Source organism: Mobula hypostoma, chromosome 19 (assembly GCF_963921235.1).
Source record: "Mobula hypostoma chromosome 19, sMobHyp1.1, whole genome shotgun sequence".
NCBI classification, from domain to species: domain Eukaryota; kingdom Metazoa; phylum Chordata; class Chondrichthyes; order Myliobatiformes; family Myliobatidae; genus Mobula; species Mobula hypostoma.
The window spans coordinates 56,588,894-56,608,440 of record NC_086115.1 but is presented as its reverse complement, the minus strand read 5'-3'; the positions used below and the strand labels follow the sequence as shown (position 1 = coordinate 56,608,440).

General features: G+C 42.6%; 2 protein-coding genes across 2 annotated transcripts in view; one reads left to right on the top strand and one right to left on the bottom strand.

The window, feature by feature from the left end:
• Nucleotides 1–11,061, bottom strand: part of acsl5 (acyl-CoA synthetase long chain family member 5) — a 117,779-nt gene extending 106,718 nt beyond the window's left edge. The window contains exons 1-2 of the mRNA XM_063071939.1: nucleotides 10,937–11,061; nucleotides 7,392–7,574 (exon numbers count right to left, since the gene is read on the bottom strand). The gene's annotated coding sequence lies outside the window, so the exon portion shown is untranslated. The remainder of the gene's footprint in view (nucleotides 1–7,391; nucleotides 7,575–10,936) is intronic.
• gucy2g (guanylate cyclase 2g) overlaps nucleotides 1–19,547 on the top strand; it is a 97,209-nt gene that overhangs the window by 23,516 nt on the left and 54,146 nt on the right. Inside the window, exons 5-12 of the mRNA XM_063071119.1 lie at nucleotides 588–732; nucleotides 2,390–2,525; nucleotides 3,741–3,841; nucleotides 7,504–7,673; nucleotides 7,779–7,892; nucleotides 13,081–13,164; nucleotides 14,537–14,641; nucleotides 16,899–16,970. Of these exons, the coding sequence (XP_062927189.1) occupies nucleotides 588–732; nucleotides 2,390–2,525; nucleotides 3,741–3,841; nucleotides 7,504–7,673; nucleotides 7,779–7,892; nucleotides 13,081–13,164; nucleotides 14,537–14,641; nucleotides 16,899–16,970 (927 nt within the window). The remainder of the gene's footprint in view (nucleotides 1–587; nucleotides 733–2,389; nucleotides 2,526–3,740; nucleotides 3,842–7,503; nucleotides 7,674–7,778; nucleotides 7,893–13,080; nucleotides 13,165–14,536; nucleotides 14,642–16,898; nucleotides 16,971–19,547) is intronic.

Below are 19,547 nucleotides of genomic sequence, written 5' to 3'. Positions count from 1 at the left end.
ACGCAGTATATCACCCCAGTCGACTCATAGGTGAAGTGATGCCTCACCTGGAAGGACTGTTTGGGGCCCTGAATGGTGGTAAGGGAGGAAGTGTAAGGGCATGTGTAGCACTTGTTCCGCTTACACGGATAAGTGCCAGGAGGGAGATCAGTGGGGAGGGATGGGGGGGACGAATGGACAAGGGAGTTGTGTAGGGAGCGATCCCTGCGGAATGCAGAGAGAGGGGGGGAGGGAAAGATGTACTTAGTGGTGGGATCCCGTTGGAGGTGGCGGAAGTTACGGAGAATAATATGTTGGACCCGGAGGCTGGTGGGGTGGTAGGTGAGGACCAGGGGAGCCCTATTCCTAGTGGGGTGGTGGGAGGATGGAGTGAGAGCAGATGTACGTGAAATGGGGGAGATGCGTTTAAGAGCAGAGTTGATAGTGGAGGAAGGGAAGCCCCTTTCTTTAAAAAATGAAGACATCTCCCTCGTCCTAGAATGAAAAGCCTCATCCTGAGAGCAGATGAACACTATTCTACAGATTTAATTTAGTACAGATAAGAAAGCAAAGTTACATCTTACATTCTAACAACATCATTTTAACAGATGAGCTCTGATTCAGCTTATCTTCATGATGCGGTCATGCTCTATGCTGCTGTTTTTCAAGAAATGATGGAAGCAGGGATGGATCCACGTGATGGAAGAACATTTGTTAAGAATTTGAAAGGTTTGGGCAAAAGGCAACTTTACGGTAAGTAAGAAAACATCGTGTCTCATACTTCTTTCAGTTACTTGCCCACACAGCATTTCCCATTTCATTCGTTCTGTCTGCAGTAACTTAGAGGCAAGTCATGGTAACTTGCAAACTTATTGGAGTAGCATAATCTTGGCTGCCTTTATTTGCTGATGAACTTCCTTACTACTAAAACAGCACGAATGATTAGCAAAATAAATTCAAATTGGCTCAGAGTGATTTCTTTAAACGATTGCAAATTAACTTTTTTGTCGGTGAAACACACAACTTTAATGTATAGAACTATAAGATATAGGAGCAGGGTTAGGCCATTCAGATCATCGAGTCTGCTCTGCCATTTCATCATGACTGATCCATTTCCCTCTCAACCCCAATCTTGTCTTCTCCTCGTAACCTTTCATGCCCTGACTAATCAAGAACCTATCAACCTCCGCCTTACTTACACCCAGTGACCGGGCCTCCATAGCTGCCGATAGCAATGAAATACACAGATTCACGGATATGCTAAGAAAATCAAAATGTCAACGGCAACAGTAAATTCTTACACAGCTTGTTTGATTGCTTTCTCCACATGGGTACTCACTGGCACTCAGCTTTTACAATCCTGCACTTTAGAGGGAAGGTGTAAATTCCACATTATTGAAGGCAAGGGCCAGGATGTATTGCAGTGTAGGCCGGATGATGCAAAATTCCTTATCTTCCAAGGTAAGGCATTCCAACTCCGAGTAGCCCCAGGCCAGGCTGACATGAAACATAACATTTTATGTTGGTGGTGACTATAATCCTGCTCCAACTAGAAATGTAAGATGGCTTCCATGATCATCCAATGATATTCAAGGTTCAAAGTTCAAGGTACATTAATTATCAAAGTATGTGTTCAGTATACAGATCTGAGCTTCATCTCCAATTGTCTTCTTCAACCAGCAGAGAGCACATTTGGTGAATTACTATCTGTTTTCTACCTTCCCATATATGAAATGGACCATTTTAAACCATTCCACTTTAGTGTTTACCAGAGATCTGGCAATGTTCACACAATCTATTATCTTTGTTTTCTTTATTTTATTTAATCTTTCTTTCCCTTCCTTTACATCCTTTTACCCAAATGATTTGGTGTGGATATCACTGGTTGTGCTGCCTTCTCTACCATAGCATTACTCATTGTTTTAATCCATTAATCAGATTGGTTAAAGAGGTAAAGAGTGCCTTGTCCAGTTTGTATTTCAAAATCCCAGTGTTTTCCTCTATTCCCAATTTCCCCACACCAAGGTTTTCCAGATGCCTATTTCCCAGATGCCAGTTTTCCTGTTATCCAATTTCCCCAGGATCCAAGCTTTTTAGATCTCCAATTCCCTGATGTCAATTACCTAGACACCTATTCCCCAGATGCCTAGTTTCCAGACATCCAGCTTCGCTTCGGTCCTCACCCACCACTGGTGACTACGTTTTGGTTGTTGTGAGTGATTGCTCCATCACCAGCGAGCAATGAACTCCCTGTGCACTCTTCATGCAGATTTCAACCTCTACGCTGCATCTCATCATAACAACGCTTTAAGGGTATCAAAAATATACTGGAGATTAGATCATTTATGTAGAGGACAGGAAGTCCATCAAGATGAGGAAGACGAATTCATTTCTTTCCTTTTCTAAGCAGGTCTGACTGGCTTGGTGGAGATAGATATTTCTGGGAAAAGGTACTTGAATTACTCGGTTTATGACCTGCAAAAGTATGTCAATGGCACGAAGTTTGTCCCTGTTCTACAATACGACAGCTTCAGCCAGTTGCTGAGGTAGGTTAATTATTGGAACATTGAATATTGTGTGGATTTGCAACATTCTCTTGTGTCTGGACCCGGCCTCGTCAGTCTGATGGCTTAGAAAAGAACTGTTTGTCATAATCACTTCTCCTTTAGTGATCACTGTAATATTGCTTTTAAATTGCTCGATGACATGTTTCAGAGTTCAAAGTAAATTTTATTATCAAAGTGCATATATGTCACCACATAAAACCTTGAGATTCATCATCTTCTTGGCATACTCGGCAAATCTATAGAATAGTAACTACAACAGGATCAAAGCAAGATCAACCAGAGTGCAGACGACAACAAATTGTTCAAATGCTGATATAAGTGAACAGTAATAAATAATGAGAACAGGAAATAACAAGGTAAAGAGTCCATAAAGTGAGATCATTGGTTGTGGGAACATCTCAATGGATGGGCAAGTGAGTGTAATTATCCCCTTTCGTTTAAGAGCCTGATATTTGTGGGGTAGTAACTGTTCTCGAACCTGGTGGTGTGAGCCCTGGGGCTCTTGTACCTTTTATCTGATGGCAGCAGGGAGAAGAGGAGCATGACCTGGGTGGAGAGGATCTCTGATGATGGATACTGCAATGAATTAATCTAAGCATTTGATAAGAAGTGTCTGTGTAAGTATGCTCTTTAGAAGTCAATGGTTTGCTCAGCCAGAATCCATAGCCATAGGGACAGGCAGTCAGTGATCTCAATCTCACTCAATATCTCAAATGGGAAAGCGAGTACTCTACATTTTGATCAAAATCCTGAAAATGCTGAGAACAAACATGTTCTTTTATTACACATAATGTACAGAAGAACTCAGTACCACAAAAGGACGGAAAGCAGAAGCAGTTATTATTCTGTTTCAAATGTCCGATGCCTTAGGTTTAATCCTGACACCCAATGGTGTCTGTGTGGAGTCTGAATGTTCTTCCCCTGACTGTACAGAGTGCTCCCGTTCCCTCCCACATCCCCAAGATAAGGCGGCTGGTAGGTTAACTGACCACACGAAATTGAATAGGTGAACTGAAGTATCTGGGAAATTTTGTTGGGAATGTCAAAGAATAGAGTGGGATTGATACAACTTGGTGCCTGATATTAATGTGGAAAGCCAGAATATTGTATAGTATGCATAACTCAAGAGAGATTACCTTCTCATGGAAAAGAATATATCTTCAGGTTGAGTTGTAACCCTCTTTTATTTTTCAGTGCAACTGATGATTTAGCTAACATTGCATGGCCTGATGGAACTCCTATTAAAGATCTCCCCGAATGTGGGCTGGACAATGAGATTTGTCACAAGGGGCTTGGTAAGCATTTCCCCAAATCAAACACCAGTAATGACATCTTTACCTGCCATCTTTCATAAATCCTGTTGTGTATGTTCTTTGCTAATTATGGCAATAAGGAGACTAAAATTTCTGCAGTTGACCATTTGACTGAGAAAGTCAGCATTAATGCACTCTCTGCCATTATAACTTGCACAGTGGCCCCTTCATGAGGTACCTGCTATACCTAAAAAAGCGAACACTGAGTGTAGTGTCTCTCTGGTCTTTTACTGCTGTAGCCCATCCACTTCAAGGTTCAGTATGTTGTGCATTCAGAGATGCTCTTCTGCACATCACTGTGGTTGTCTGAGTTGCTGTCACTTTCCTGTCAGCTTGAACCACCCTGGCCATTATCCTCTGACCTCACTCATTAACAAGGCATTTTCACCCAAGAACGGCCACTCACTGGATATTTTGCTTCTTGCGCCATGCTCTGTAGGGACTGTGTGTGAAAATCCCAGGAGATAAGCATTTTCTGAAATACTCAAACCACCCCCTCCGGCACCAAAAATTATTCCATGGTCAAAGTCAATTAGATCACACTTCTTCCCCATTCTGATATTCGGTCTGAACGACAACTGAACCCCTTGACCATGTCTGCATGCTGTTATGCATTGAGTTGCTGCCACAAGATTGACTGATTAGATATTTGCACTAATGAGCTGGTGTACCTAATAAAGTGGCCACTGGGTAGACTTATTATTGGTTTATAATTGTCACATGTATTGATAGAGAAAATATTTTGTTTGCCTGCCATCTAGACAATCATGCCATACATTTAGGTACATTGAGGTATTAAAAATCAAAACAAAATGAAGAATAGTGTTACAGTTAAATAGAAGGTACAATGGAGATTGACAGGTACAGAGCAAGGTCTACAACAAAGTTCACTGGCAGATCAGGAGTTTATCTTTCAGTGTATGAGAGGTCTGTTTAAGAATAAACAGCAGGATAGACACTGCCCTGAGTGTGGCAGTATATTCTCTCAAGCTGTTGTATCTTCTGCCTGATGGATGGGGTAGAAGAGAGAATACTGGGGTGGGGTGCGACTTCTCAGGGTAATGGGAAGTGTGGACAGAGTCCACAGAGGAGAGCTTGGTTTGTATTATGGACTGGGTTGTGGTCTTTGTTGTGTATTTAATGTTAGTAATATTTGAGTAATATTGTAAATATATTGTGTGATTAAGCATTCTTTATTTGTTTAAGTAATTAATTATGGGTTATATGTATAAATACATGAATTGCATATATCATGATGCTACACGGTGATACGTATACACCTCGCCTAAACTAAAAAGGTGAACTAAAGCTTTCATTCCTAGCTGTCCTGTTTTTCTTCCAATTAATCTGATGTTTTGAAGTTACAAAACATAACAGTCTTGGTCAAAGCAGGGATGTGATGAATCCAGGTGGGATGTTAGCATCTGTAGAAATCAGTGCTTTATTAAAGCATGGAAGGCCACTTGGCCCATTGTGTTCATGGCAGCTCCTAACAGAGCTACCCCAGTGGTCCTGCTCTGTACTTCCTCTGTAGCCAACCATGATTCTGTCTCTCATATCCATCAGGTTCTTTTCCATTTGGTTCTGTTGCTGCCTCCCTAGACTATTTTACAATAGCCGATTAATCTACTTTGGAATGTGGGAGGAAATGGAGCATTCAGAAGATTCAGGCAGTCACAGGGAAGAGCAAGCAAACTCCAGAGAGAAAGCACCCTAGAGCAAGGATCGAACCTGTGAAGCAGCAGCACTAACTGTTGTGTCATCGCTGACCTTTGTTCTGCTTGAACCAGGAGGATGAATTTCACTCCTTCATGCAATTCCCTTTCACGCCACCCTTTCATAGAACCAGCAAATGATACCAGCAGCTAAAGGGTTAAATGATGCAGGCGATTGATGGGAGGGAGGAGAAAAGGTCTCTGTTGCAATGAGGATGGAAGATTAAGAGGTGATCCACATGACGTGCAGAAGATGATTAAAAGATTTGGTAGAGAGGAGAGAGATGGCCCATTTCCACTGGCTGAGGAACCCAGAGTTAAGGGGGTTAGCTGGCTCATGTAGAGTAACATCAGGGTCCTCTGCCCTGTACAAAGCAGAGATTATCTGGAATTCAGTCTCTCTCTGTCTTTCTGTCTCTGTGTCTGTCTCTTTGTCTCTCCTGCAATGTTTATGAGATTCCAAAGTGATGTGGGTCTGGAAATGGAACTGCTGCTGGAGAAGGACGAGGGTGGAGCACGGATTGCTGACAATCACTTTAGTGTGGACCTCCTGCAACAAAACTCAGCTGTTCCTGAAGTCCTTGTGCTCTCTCTTTTGCACAATGGAACATGTAAGAGAAGATCAGGTCCATCCAGCATTTTGAGAGCGTGTTGCTCTGGATTCCTGGCATCTGCAGAATCTCTTGTGTTGAGGATCAGATAGTCCACACTAGTGCTTACTAGGTCTGGACTGCAACAGGATGGAAGAGACAGATGGTCAACAAATTCTCCTCTGGGAGTAAAATCATTCTTGTCTTAATACTGCCCACAATAGGATTTAAATAAGGAGTGTGTTTGATCCATATGCAGAACAGTTTGGTATGGCAACTGCCCTGCATGTGACCACAAGAAAATGCAAAGAGCTGTAGACACAGCTCAGTGCATCACAGGAACCAACCTCCTCTCCATGGTCTCCGTCTATCCTTCTCGCTGCCCCAGTAAAACAGCCAGTATAATCAAAGACCCCACCCACACTAGTCATCCTCTCTTCTCCCCTCCCATCGGGCAGAAGATACAAAACCCTGAAAACACGACCCACCAGGCTCACCGACAGCTTCTATCCCACTCTTACCAGACTTTTGTACAATAGATACAAAGGTGGACAAAGTTGGACATCTTGTACAATAAAATGGACCCTTGGCATCGCAACCTACCTCATTATGATCTTGCCCTTTGTTGTTTACCTGCACTGTGTCATTTCAGTAGCTTTTACACTTTATTCTGCATTGTTATGGTTTTACTTTGTTCTGTTTCAAAGCACTGTGTAATGATTCGACCTGGATAAACAGTGTGCAAGACAAGTTTACTTTCTATCTTGGTACATGTGACAATAACAAACCAATACAATACCAAATGCGCTTCAACATTGAGACATAGTTATAGAGTACTACTGCATAGGAACAGGCCCTTCAGCCCATCTACTCCATGCTGAACTGGCCTTCAACCTAATCTCATCTACCTGCATCCAAACCATTGCCCTCCATATCCCTCTCATGTACCTATCCAAACCTCTCTTAAATATTACTACTGAACCCGCATCTACCTCACTACTTCTTTATCTCTATTTTTGCACTACTTATTTAATGTAACTATATATTTACTAGAGTTCACCGTTTTTTCCTGTTATTATGTATTGCAAAGACAACAAATTTCACGACTTATGCCAGTGATATTAAACCTGATTCTGATCTACCACTTCAGTTAACAACTTGTCCACACTCACACCACCCTCTGATTGACCTGCCTCTCAGATACCCCTTATGTATTTCACCTCTTACCCTAAATCGGTCGACCTCTAGGCCCAGTCTCAGCCAACCAGGCCGGGTGCATCTTCAGTGACTGTTGTCAACCTGGTCTGGCTCTGTACTCACTTGTTCTTCTGTCTTCCAGATAACTACGTGGTGATTTTAATCATTGTGACTGTGGTCATTGTGTTGGCGACAGCCCTTATCATCGGTTTCCTGATGGCACACAAGCACAAATCCATAAATCAATTTCAGGAGACATGGTGGAAAATAAATTATGAAGATATAGTTTTCCTGAAGGATGTCAAAGCACAGGCTTGTCATAATTTGAATTACTTTGCTGTTATTTTAGATGAGAAGTAATATAAAGGACCATTTTTATACAAATGTGTTTTTTTTCATTTTCATACTCCTGCGCAGAAACATGAAGCTGGAAACAATGGGTCCAGAAGTAATGTTTCAAGTCATCACAATTACAGCCTTAAAGAAAAAGTGGAAATCAAATCTGCTAATATCAACGTTGCCCTTCACCAGGCAAGTTCACTTCATGAATTCAGGCAATGTTTTAAAAGTAGTATTTCTTTTTTTATTAATTATTGAGACTCCTCTTCTCACCTGCCTAATCACCTTTCCCTGTGTCCTCTCCTCCTTCCCTTTCTCCTATGGTCCACTCTCCTCTCCTCTCAGATCCCTTCTTTTCCAGCCTAGTTTCCAGCTGAGACTGGGCCTAGAGGTCGACTGGTTTAGGGTAACCTCTCCCACCTACCTGGCTTCACTTGTCACCTATTTATCTATCCATCTATTTGTTTGTTTATTGATTGATTGATTGAGATTCAGTGCGGAATAGATCGATATATACTTTATTGATCCCAAAGGCAATTACAGTGTCATAGTAGCATTACAAGTGCACAGATATAAATATTAGAAGAGAAGTAAGAAAGAATAAAAAGTAAGTTACCACAAATGGTCTAACAGGAGGAGTTCAACACTTCCTGGCCTTAGCTTGATTCAGTATAGAGCCTTTGAACTTTTTTACTGTGACCAGGGCCTGTTCTTCATCAAGTTATGGTATTGTTGCACTGTTGTAACTATATGTTACAATTATGTGGTTTTTGTTAGTTTTTCAGTCTTGGTCTGTCCTGTGTTTCTGTGATATCACACCAGAGGAATATTGTATCATTTCTTAATGCATGCATTACTAAATGACAATAAAAGAGGACTGCGTGTCCTCATAATCTAATCTAATCTAGTGGCCGAGGGTAAGAATGACCTCATATTGCTCTTTGGAGCAGCGCAGTTGTCTTAGTCTATTACTAAAAATTGCTCCTCTTTTCAGCCAAGGTGGCATGCAGAGAGTGAGAAGTATTGTTCAGAATTGCCAGGGTTTTCCGTGGAGTCCTTTGTTCTACCACAGCCTCCAGTGTGTCCAGTTTGACTCCTATAGCAGAGCCAGCCTTTCTAATCAGTTTATTGAGCCTGTTGGCATCACCCGTGTTGATGCCATTGCCCCAGCACACCACCACGTAGAAGATTGCACTGGCGACAACAAACTGATAGAACACATCGAGCTGCACTGCCCAGCAATTCCCCCTGACTTAACCCTAGCCTAATCACAGGACAATTTACAATGACTAATTAACCTACCAATCGGTACATCTTTGGATGTGGGAGGAAACCGGAGCACCAGGAGGAAACCCACGCGGTCACGGGGAGAACGTATAAGCTCCTTACAGGCAGGGGCAGGAATTCAACCTGGGTCACTGCTACTGCAAAACATTGGGCTGACCACTACACTACCATTCCATCCTGATTTCTTGTTCAAGGTCAGATCTTTTGCAAAAAGTGTTAACAAAATATGTTTGAAATGGTATTTGAAATATATATAAAATGCAAACTTGAACTGTAGGCCAATTCATCCCAGTGGGGTTTTAGCTTCACAATAAGGGATTTCACGTACACTGAGAGACTGTAGATCACACATTTTTATTGGAATGTTCTAACGCTGGCATATCCCAGCTTAAACCCTGCAGGTGTTCCACCACTGTGCACACAGCACTACAGTCTCTCCTGTTCTCTCCTTGTTGAATGGGCAAGGACACAGGCTCGACATAGCAGCAGGAGGATTAGATCAAGAATTTTCATCAGTCAAAGCCAGACCCAGACTTTTAAAACCCTGACGAATGAAGGAAAAACATAATATGACAAAAAATTTTCACATGCAAATTGCGACCCGTGAGTTAATAACTCTTTCCAAGCACCATACTATTCGTCAGCCACTTCTTGGTCTGGATTCAGAGGGATGAGTGGGGGAGAAGAGAGTGGGTCTGCAGAATTCTGAAAGACATGGGTAGGATGGACAGGAAGAAAATGTCTTCATTCACAGGAGAGTTTAGGATCTGAGGGCACAGACGCAGAATAGAGTGATGTCTGTGTACAACTGCAATGAGGAAGAATTTCTTCAGTCAGAAGGTGATGAAGCTGTGGAATGCATTCCCTCAGCAGGCTGTGGAGACCTAGTCCTTGGACAAATTTAAGGCAGAATTGCATAGGTACTTGATTGGCAAGGCCATTAAAGGATTATGGGGAAATGTTGGGAGAATGGGGTTGAGATATGTAAAACAACAGGCATGATTCAAAGGTGGAACAGACCCAGTGGGTTAAGTGGCTTAACCCTGCTCCTATATCGATGGTCTTTCGGTTGTTTTATTTCTTCTTTGGGAATCTCACTGTGCTCAAGTTGTCAGCCAGCATTCTCCAGAAAACTACTGTGATCCATTGCCCATTAAATAACAGTGACTAAACTCAAATAAATCTCATTGGCTGTTAACTGCTCTTGAATAACTTTTCAGAATATATATGCAAGATATTTGCCTTTATTCTTCCTACATTAATGATTTTATGTTTCTCGACTTAAGTTTGTGCATAAAAAATCCCAGTTGTATCATTAACGTATATTGGTGTGTGATTTTCCAGAGGATGTACAATTCTTTGAAGTTATAATGTGGCCAGTATCGCTGCTCTCATCCTCACCTCCCACAGGGTTCCTGTGGTATCACGAATCCTTTCTTTCGGTAGGGCTTTGAGCAGTCTGGAGATCTTGCCACTGTAGTACAGGCGATCTAGGTTCCATTCCGCCACTGTCCGAAAGGAATTTGTACATTCTCCCCATGACCACATGCGTTGCCTCCCACAGTCCAAAGAAGTACCGGTTGGTAGATTAATTGGTCGCTGTAAATTGTCCCGTGATTAAACTAGTGTTAAATTAGGGGATTACGGGGTGGTGTGGCTTGAAGGGCCAAAAGGGCCTGTTTCATGTTGTATCTCAATAAATAAATAAAATACATACATAAAAAAATAAGTAAACTTTCCCCACAAAGCAGAGCAGTTCTCAAGTACGAACTATGCCTCAGGAGCAGAGTCTGAGACCTTATCCCCGAAGGCCTTTCGGCAGCTTAATCTCCATGGCAGAGGTGTGAAACAACAGAGTGACTATCACTAACAGTACTGAATGAATAAACTGAAGCAGCTTGTGAAATCTCCCTGTGATATCAGAGGTGAAAGTAACTTAAATTTCTTACCTATATATATCTCACGAGGGTGCCCGATAATTTGCACTGTACTGTATTTGTCAATGTGGAGCGGAGAGCGAGTTTGTAAATCTGACGGGAACAAAGGATGTTGGGAATGGTGAGGGTGAAGCTCTACAAAAGGAGTGTGGGACAGGTGGCAGGGAAGGAATGCCAGAGGTAGGAGGTGGCGTGGGTGTAGACACACCCAGCCCCAAGACAGCAAGCAAGGTAATTTGATTCCAAACAACTGGTTTATTAATCATTACAGAATGTCTCCCTGGTGCTTCCCACTCGCTCCCCTCTCCCTGACCCCCCTTCCCGCTCTCAGTCCACAATAGAGATCCATATCAGAATCAAGTTAATCATCGCTCACATCATGAAATTTGTTTTTTTTTGAGGCAGCAGTACAATGCAATACATAAAATTACTACAGGTACCGTGCAAGAGTCTCAGGCATCCTAGTTAAATATGTGTGTGTAAGACTTCTGCATAGTTTGTGCTTTCACTTTCGAGCTGCATACTGGAAAGATCAACAACGGAATGACTTGTGTTACCTCAGACACAGTCTGCATTAGCTTTCGTAGTAGATGAACTGGATTACTTGTGGATTATTCTGAGAAGTATCCAACAGTCTGCCCTATTTTAAAAATCTTTCCAGTTGATCAGAGAAAGAAGATAACCAGTTTGGTCTTAGTGGAAAAGGATTATGTAAGAACAGTCAAACCTTCTTCATAGACAGTACTGTGAAGTCCAGGATAGTTTGCTTCCACTGGGGGCTTCTGTGGGTTTCGACATGGCCAGTGTGGGAACTGAAGACTTCCCCCACCCCCCCACCCCGCCACCGGAGGTGACTGACAGTGTGGGTAGTTTGTGAGGTGGTGCATGTTGTGTATTTAATATTTTAGTTATATCTGAATAATAACCAGTTATATGTAAAAATACTTTATTGTACATCATCATGCCACCCATGTGATATGTGTGTGCCTCATTTAAAGTAAACACAAAGTTAGACTTGCATTCCCAGACTTCCTGTGTTTTCTGTGAATTAACATGACGATTTAAAGTTACAAAACATCACAGTGCTCTCTGCCCACTTGCTCGGTCAGAGCTTCATGCTCTGAATGCATGAACCAAGGTTCCCAATCCCATCCTAATGCTCCTCCTCCACTTCAAGTGATCATGAGCAAGAGATTCCCAAGAGTCAGTGGAGTCTTCATACTCTGTCTATGAAGAAGGTTTAACAGTTCTTACATAATCCTTTTCCACTAAGACCAACCTGTTTATCTTCTTCCTCCAATCAACTGGAAGATTTTTAAAATAAAAATGACTGTTGGATAGTTCCAGTAATAATCCACAAGAAGTCTAGTTCATCTAGGATGAGATGGGTGGACAAAGTGGCTAGCATAGACCGATTGGGCAGAAGGGCCTGGATCAGAGCTATATTGATCAGAGCTGTATTGACACACAGTAAAGAGAGGTATTAGGAATGTTACAGAGTGCATCCATCAGAAGCACAGAGAAGCCTTGCAACTTGTGACAGAGGAACTTTACCAACGGACAAACTGCTCTAGTAATGGACAAACTCCCAATGCAGCCCTGCGGCCAAAGGTTCTGTGGCCTCATACTGACCTCATCCAATCTCGTTCCACTCTGGAAACAAGAGTGGAAAGAACATCACAAAATCAGAGAGGAAGCAAGTTATCCCTGATCCCAGGTCTGTCTAACAAAAATAAGATATTTGCTACCCCCACCACCCAAGTCTGGTCAGCAACATCTAGAATGATTGAAATGTCCTCCTGTAACTCAAACAGCCAGTACTCTAATGTGAACAACACTGGTCAGAATCATACTTTGTCCCTCAGAATAAATTCTGTGTCATTAAGCCTTCCATAGTAACTGGCAACACACACAATTAGCGTTGGCGGGTCCTTCTGGTTTCATCTGAAGACAACACAGTGGAGATCCATAAGATTCCAAGCAGAGTCTACATCCAGCATTGTCCAACTTTCATGGTCCCTGGGAAATAAGCATTCTCAGAACTACAGTGTGACTTTCATGACATGGTTTTTGCTCCACCCCCAGCTGAAACTGTGGGTGCACTGCTTGAAAGCAGAACTAATTGCTATTGCACTCATTCTCCTTTGTTTTCACAGGGAAATTATGTGACAGTTCAGAGCTTTGAAAGAAAGACTGCTCCAGATATGAGCAAGAGGACAATTCTGAATGAAGTACAGCTGGTAAGATAAATGTGTTCACAGTTACAACCACACAATTAAACACCCCAGAAAACTCACTTTAATTTAATTTTTAAATTTGATTTAAAGATAGGTACAGCATGATAACAGACCCTTCAGGCACAATGGGCCTGCTCTAACCAGTTACACCCACGCAACCAACTAACCTGCACCTCTTTGGATCGTGGGAGGAAATCAGAGCACCTGGAGGAAGCCCTCACAACCATGGGGAGAATGTACAAACTCCTTACAGACTCTTTAAAAAGGACTTTTCTAAAAAAATTTTTGCTTCTTCCACCCTTTTCCTCCTTTTTGGTAGTTCGAACCCTCTGGTTCTCTTAGCTATTTCAACTTCACATCTTGACCAATGATCTTCATGTCCAGATCAGCCAATGATCTTATTGAATGGTGGAGCAGGCTCAACGGGCTAGATGGCCGACTCCTGCTCCTGTTTCTTATGCTCTATGTTCATGAAAAAGCCTGGACAGGCTGTCTTTCAGTAGCAGCACTACAAACGATTAAGTTTGCTCCCGATATAATACAGTTATACAGGAGTAATATCACACATTAACTAGTAGGACGTCCTACCAATGGTTAGGAACAGTAGTTTTGTTTATCTAGTTTTTCTCATCCATTGTCATAGTTCAAAGTATGTTTATTATCAAAACATGTATTTTCTATACAACCTTGGGATTCGTCTCCTTTCATGCAGCTATTAAACAAAGAAACCCAATAGAACCCATTTTAAAAAGAGAAGACCGTCAAACACTCAATGTGCAAAGAAATAGAACAAATCGTGCAAACAATAAAAGCAAGTAACATTTAGCACTGAAGTTCATGGAAGTGAGTCCACAGCCACAAAGTCAGCCATCACTGCTGCCAGTTTAGGAGTTCGTTAGTTGCAGGCCACAAATTCAGTTCAGCACATTGTCCAGATATCTATTGTGACTTTAACCAGTTCCTTCCACACTCCCCCTTCCTCCTCTCTCATTCCACCAATGCCACTCCCCACTACCTCATCCCATCACTGAAGAGTTAACCAGGTGCCAATCAGGACCAACTACTTTGTGTTGGGGAGAGAATTATCAAATAGCTTTGATAATTGGCTTGACTAACACAGAGAACCATTAAGCATTCCATTTAGTTAAATCACTGATTAAATAACTCCTCAGGACATTATATTAATTCTGTCATCAAAAGAACAACTGAGAAGGAGACAGTCATGATTGTAATACACTTCTGCTTTGGGAACTTGAAGGGCAAATTTAATCTGTTACATTTCATTGGTTCAGATCTATGAACTTGAAGGAAAATATACATGCATTCAATTTCTGTCGGCTGGCTCAATGAATTATTACTATGCATTTTTTCCCAGATGCGAGAACTAAGGCATGAAAATCTGGTGATGTTCTTCGGTGTGTGCATTGATGCAACAAAAGATTTTATCATTATGCAGTACTGCAAAAGAGGAAGTCTACTGGTAAGCTGCTTGAAAATAGAATTGGGGGGGCAGTGATTGGGGGCATCACTGCGTAATGTGTTTTTTCCTGCTTATAAAGGAAGGGATATTTATTATTTAGTGACACAGCGCGGAATTCCGGTCCATTGAGACACACTGCCCAGCAACCCACCTGTTTAACATTAGCCTAAACATGGGACAATTTACAATGACAAATTAACCTACTAACCAGTATGTCTTTGGACTGTGGGAGGAAACCAGAGCACCTGGAAGAAACCCATGCAGTCACGGGGAGAACGTATAAACTCCTTACAGACGACACCAGAATTGAACTCTGAACTCCAACACCTTGAGCTGTAATTTGCATTGTGCTAGCCACAACACTACCGTGACCCCCTAAATAGCTGAAATGGCCAACTGCTTCAACTATTACCTTCACTTCATCTTGTCCACCAACGGAATTCTTCTCAGACTTTCCTCTAAACCCACAACTTAATCGATTTGTTAAAACACTTCTTTTTAATGTTGAAGCATAAGAAAGGGGTTTGTTGTGAAGTGTAAACACAAAATACTCTGCGGACGCTGGGATCAAAGCAACACACACAACACGCTGGAGGAACTCAGCAGGTCGGGCAGCATCTGTGGAAACGATCGGTCAACGTTTTGGGCCGATACCCTTCATCAGGACTGAAGAGGGAGGGGTCAGGAGTCCTATAAAGAAGGTGGGGGAGGGTGGGAAGGAGAAGGCTGGTAGGTTCCAGGTGAAAAACCAGTAAGGGGAAAGATCAAGGAGTGGGGGAGGGGAAGCAGGGAGGAGATAGGCAGGAAAGGTGAAGAAGGAATAGGAGAAAACACAATGGGTAGTTGAAGGAGGCGGAACCATGAGGGAGGTGATAGGCAGTTGGGGGAGGGGGCAGAGTGAAACTGGGATGTGGGAAGGGAGGGGGAGGGAATTACCAGAAGTTGGAGAATTCAATGTTCATGCCAAGGGGCTGGAGACCACCCAGACGGTATATGAGGTGTTGCTTCTCCAACCTGAATTTGGCCTCATCATGGCAGTAGAGGAGGCCATGTATGGACATTCCAGCAGAAGTGGTTGAGGCAGGTTCGATGTTGTCGTTTAAAGTTAAATTGGATAGCTATATGGACAGGAAAGGAATGGAGGGTTATGGGCTGAGTGCAGGTCGGTGGGACTAGGTGAGAGTAAGAGTTCGGCACGGACTAGAAGGGCCGAGATGTCCTGTTTCTGTGCTGTAATTGTTATATGGTTATATGTTATATATGGTAATATCCGAATGGGAATGTGAAGCAGAGATGAAGTGGGTGGCAACTGGGAGATCCTGTCTGTTGTGGCGGATGGAGCGGAGGTGCTCAACGAAGTGGTCTCCCAATCTGCGTCGGGTCTCACCGATGTAGAGGAGGCCTAAAAGTGCTATTCCCTATTCCCAGTTCCTCTGTCTCCGTCGCATCTGCTCCCAGGATGAGGCTTTCTGTTCCAGGATATCACAAATGTCCTCTTTCATTAATTCAATGACTTTTGGTAACCCCTCCCCCACCCCTTGATCTTTCCCCTTACCGGTTTTTCACCTGGCACCTACCAGCCTTCTCCTTCCCACCCTCTCCCCACCTTCCTTCTAGGGCCCCTGTCCCCTCCCTCTTCAGTCCTGATGAAGGGTCTCAGCCCGAAACATTGACTGATCGTTTCCACGGATGCTGCCCGATCTGCTGAGTTCCTCCAGCGCGTTGTGTGTGTTGTTGTGAAGTGTGGTTTGTAGTAGGTTTAAGTAGGGAGTGAACAAAACCCAACAGATTTACTAATTGCAGCTTCTAGAAGTCAGACATTTGTCAAGGATGCTTGTCTTTACACAGGTGCAAACTTTTGATCATCATGTCCATTTTCCAATCACTAAAATAGAAGTAAAGGTCTGTAGAACTTTCTAGCTATTCCATTTTTAAAAATTTATTTATTGAGATATACTGTGGAGCAGGCCCTCCCAGTCTTTTGGCCACGCCGCCTAGCAATCTCCAAATTTAACCCTAACCTAATCACGGGACAATTTACAACGACCAATTACCTACCAACTAGTGCGTCTTTGGACTGTGGTGGAAATTGGAGCAACCAGAGGAAGCGCACACAGTCACAGGGAGAACGTACGAACTTCTTACAGGCAGCGGCTGGAATTGAACCCAGGTTGCTGGTACTGTAAAGCGTTGTGTTAACCATTATGCTACCGTGCTGCCTCCTTTTACTCAATTCATCCATATTTTTTCTTTCTAGGATATTCTGAAAAACATAGATTTTGTACTGGACTGGATTTTCAAACTCTTACTTGTCTTTGATATTATTAATGTGAGTACCAATGCATTGACCTTAGTAAAGATTCATTGTGACGCTGTGTCTGCCTTCTGTTATCAGCCATTGTTCAAAGTACTACAGCTGGTTGGGATTTAGTTTCACCCTTTCCTTCTGCATTCCCTGTAGCCTTTCCTGACTGAGGCCTCACCAGTCCCTACACCATCCAATGGAGGTCAGTTAACCAAGAATGGGCCAGGGTGTTCAAAACTGGGATCAGATTTATAATTGTTTTATCATGGGCTAGATTTGGATTAGATTAGATTATGAAGACATGTAGTCCTCTTTTATTGTCATTTAGTAATGCATGCGTTAAGAAATGATACAATATTTCCTCCGGTGTGATATCACAAAACACAGGACAGACCAAGACTGAAAAAAACTGACAAATCCACATAATTATAACATATAGTTACAAACAGTGTAACAATACCATAACTTGATGAAGAAGTCCATGAGCACAGTAAAGTTCAAAGTCTCTCAAATGTCCCACATCTCACGCAGACGGGAGAAGGAAGAAAAACTCTCCCTGCCATTCCCAACCACGGTCCGACTCTGAATCATCCGAAAACTTCGAGCTCTGATCAGCTCTCCGACACCGAGTACTGAGGGCCATCTCTGTCCAAACGATTCGAACTCCTTCTCGGTCGCCAAAAGCAGGCAAGGCCGGGGATTTTGAGGCCTACCCTCCGAAAGATTCCCGACCACACAGTAACGACAGTAGCGAACAGGCGTTTTAGAAATTTCTCCAGATGTTCCTCTGTGCTTTCACATCCATTCTCCATCAAATAGGTGTGAAGTAATGGACTTCACATACATACTGGGAACTATCAAATGTTCCTTTTTCTATTGAGATACAGCATGGAAGAGGCCTTTCGTCCCTTCGAGCCACACCACCCAGCAACCCTGCAATTTCCTCCTAGCCTAATTATGGGACAATTTACAATGACCAATTAACCTACCAACTGGTACATCTTTGGACTGTGGGAGGAAACCAGAGCATTCAGAGGAAACCCACACAGTCGCGAAGAGAGCGTACAAACTTCCGACAGGCAGTGGCGGTAATTGAACCCGGGTCACCGGTACTGTAAAGCGTTGTGCTAACCACTACACTACCGTGCCTCCCAAATATTTCTTCAGGCTGCCTCTATTAGTTTTGTCACAAGAGAAAAAATTCCAGGACTGAGATCCAGCGGTGATAAAGGAAGTGATGTTCCTTCACTGATAGAGTCATGTTGATACTTTCAAATCAGGTTGGTGAGTAATGTGGAGGAGAGTCTCCTAATTCTCAGTAAGACCTACACAAGCTAAAAGCACAACATAGTCTGAAATAATCACAAAGTAACCTAATAATTTTTCTTTATTCACTTACCTTGATGAAAATGCATTCAGCTTTAAAGCATCCACTATAATTGATTATTCCTCTTTGAATGGAAAATCATTCTGTCAGTATTGTAAACATAGGCCATGTTAATTTTACTCGGTGGGTTGTACATTCCGTTTTCCATATATCTCGAAGTGAAGGAATTGCTGTTGGCAGGTTTTTTTGCAGGCAGGACTGGTTGCAGGTAGGGTTAGCTTTGTCTTTCCTGTGGCCCTTGGAAAGTAGGTTTCAATTTAGCTTCATGGTCATTACGTGATGCAGCACCCCGAGACTATACTGACCATGTGGCACATTCACACAAATCCTACAATAACCCATTGTACACTTCTCAGAGCCTTCCACTCACGTACACGTCAGGGGCAACTTACCTTTGCAAATCAACCTACCTCTCATCACTGAGATTATCACAGCAAGAACACAGGACAGCACAGTACAGGCCCTTTGGCCGTCAATATCATCATCATCATCAGGTGCCATGCCCATTTTGAGCTTTGACTGCCATGGCCCACACACTCCTGTTTCAGGTCAAGTGGATCAATTCATTGGTATTCATTTCCAGTTCTCTGGCTGCTGTCTCCATCATCATTTGTCTTTGCCTTCCTCTTGCTTTCTTCACTTCAATCTTTCCCATAATTACCGTGCATTCTAACTCCTCTTTCCTAATCACATGTCCAATGAAGTCACGTTGCCTTTTCATGATCCCATACACTATTTCTCTTTTTGTGTTTGCTCTGTTCATGACATCCTCGTTAGATATTTGTTTCGTCCATGATATTCTTTGCATCCTTCTCAAAAACCACATCTCTGTTGCTTCAATTCGTTTCCTCATGTTACAGGTTTCCCCCGCCATCCGAAGGTGGAGCGTTCCTATGAAACGGTTCATAAGCCGAAATGTTGTAAAGCAAAGAAGCAATTACCATTTATTTATACGGGAAAATTTTGTGAGCATTCGCAGACCAAAAATAACCTACAAAATCATGACAAATAACACGTAAAACCTAAAATAACAGTAACATATAGTAAAAGCAGGAATGATATGATAAATACACAGCCTATATAAAGTAGAAATACTTCTCTACAATAATTGCCTGCACAGATCTCCGTAGCGAAAATCTCACGCAAGTGCTCTTGGGAGAAAATCTCACGCAAGCGCTGTTGGCATAAACATGCTCTCCAGTAACCTTTAAGCT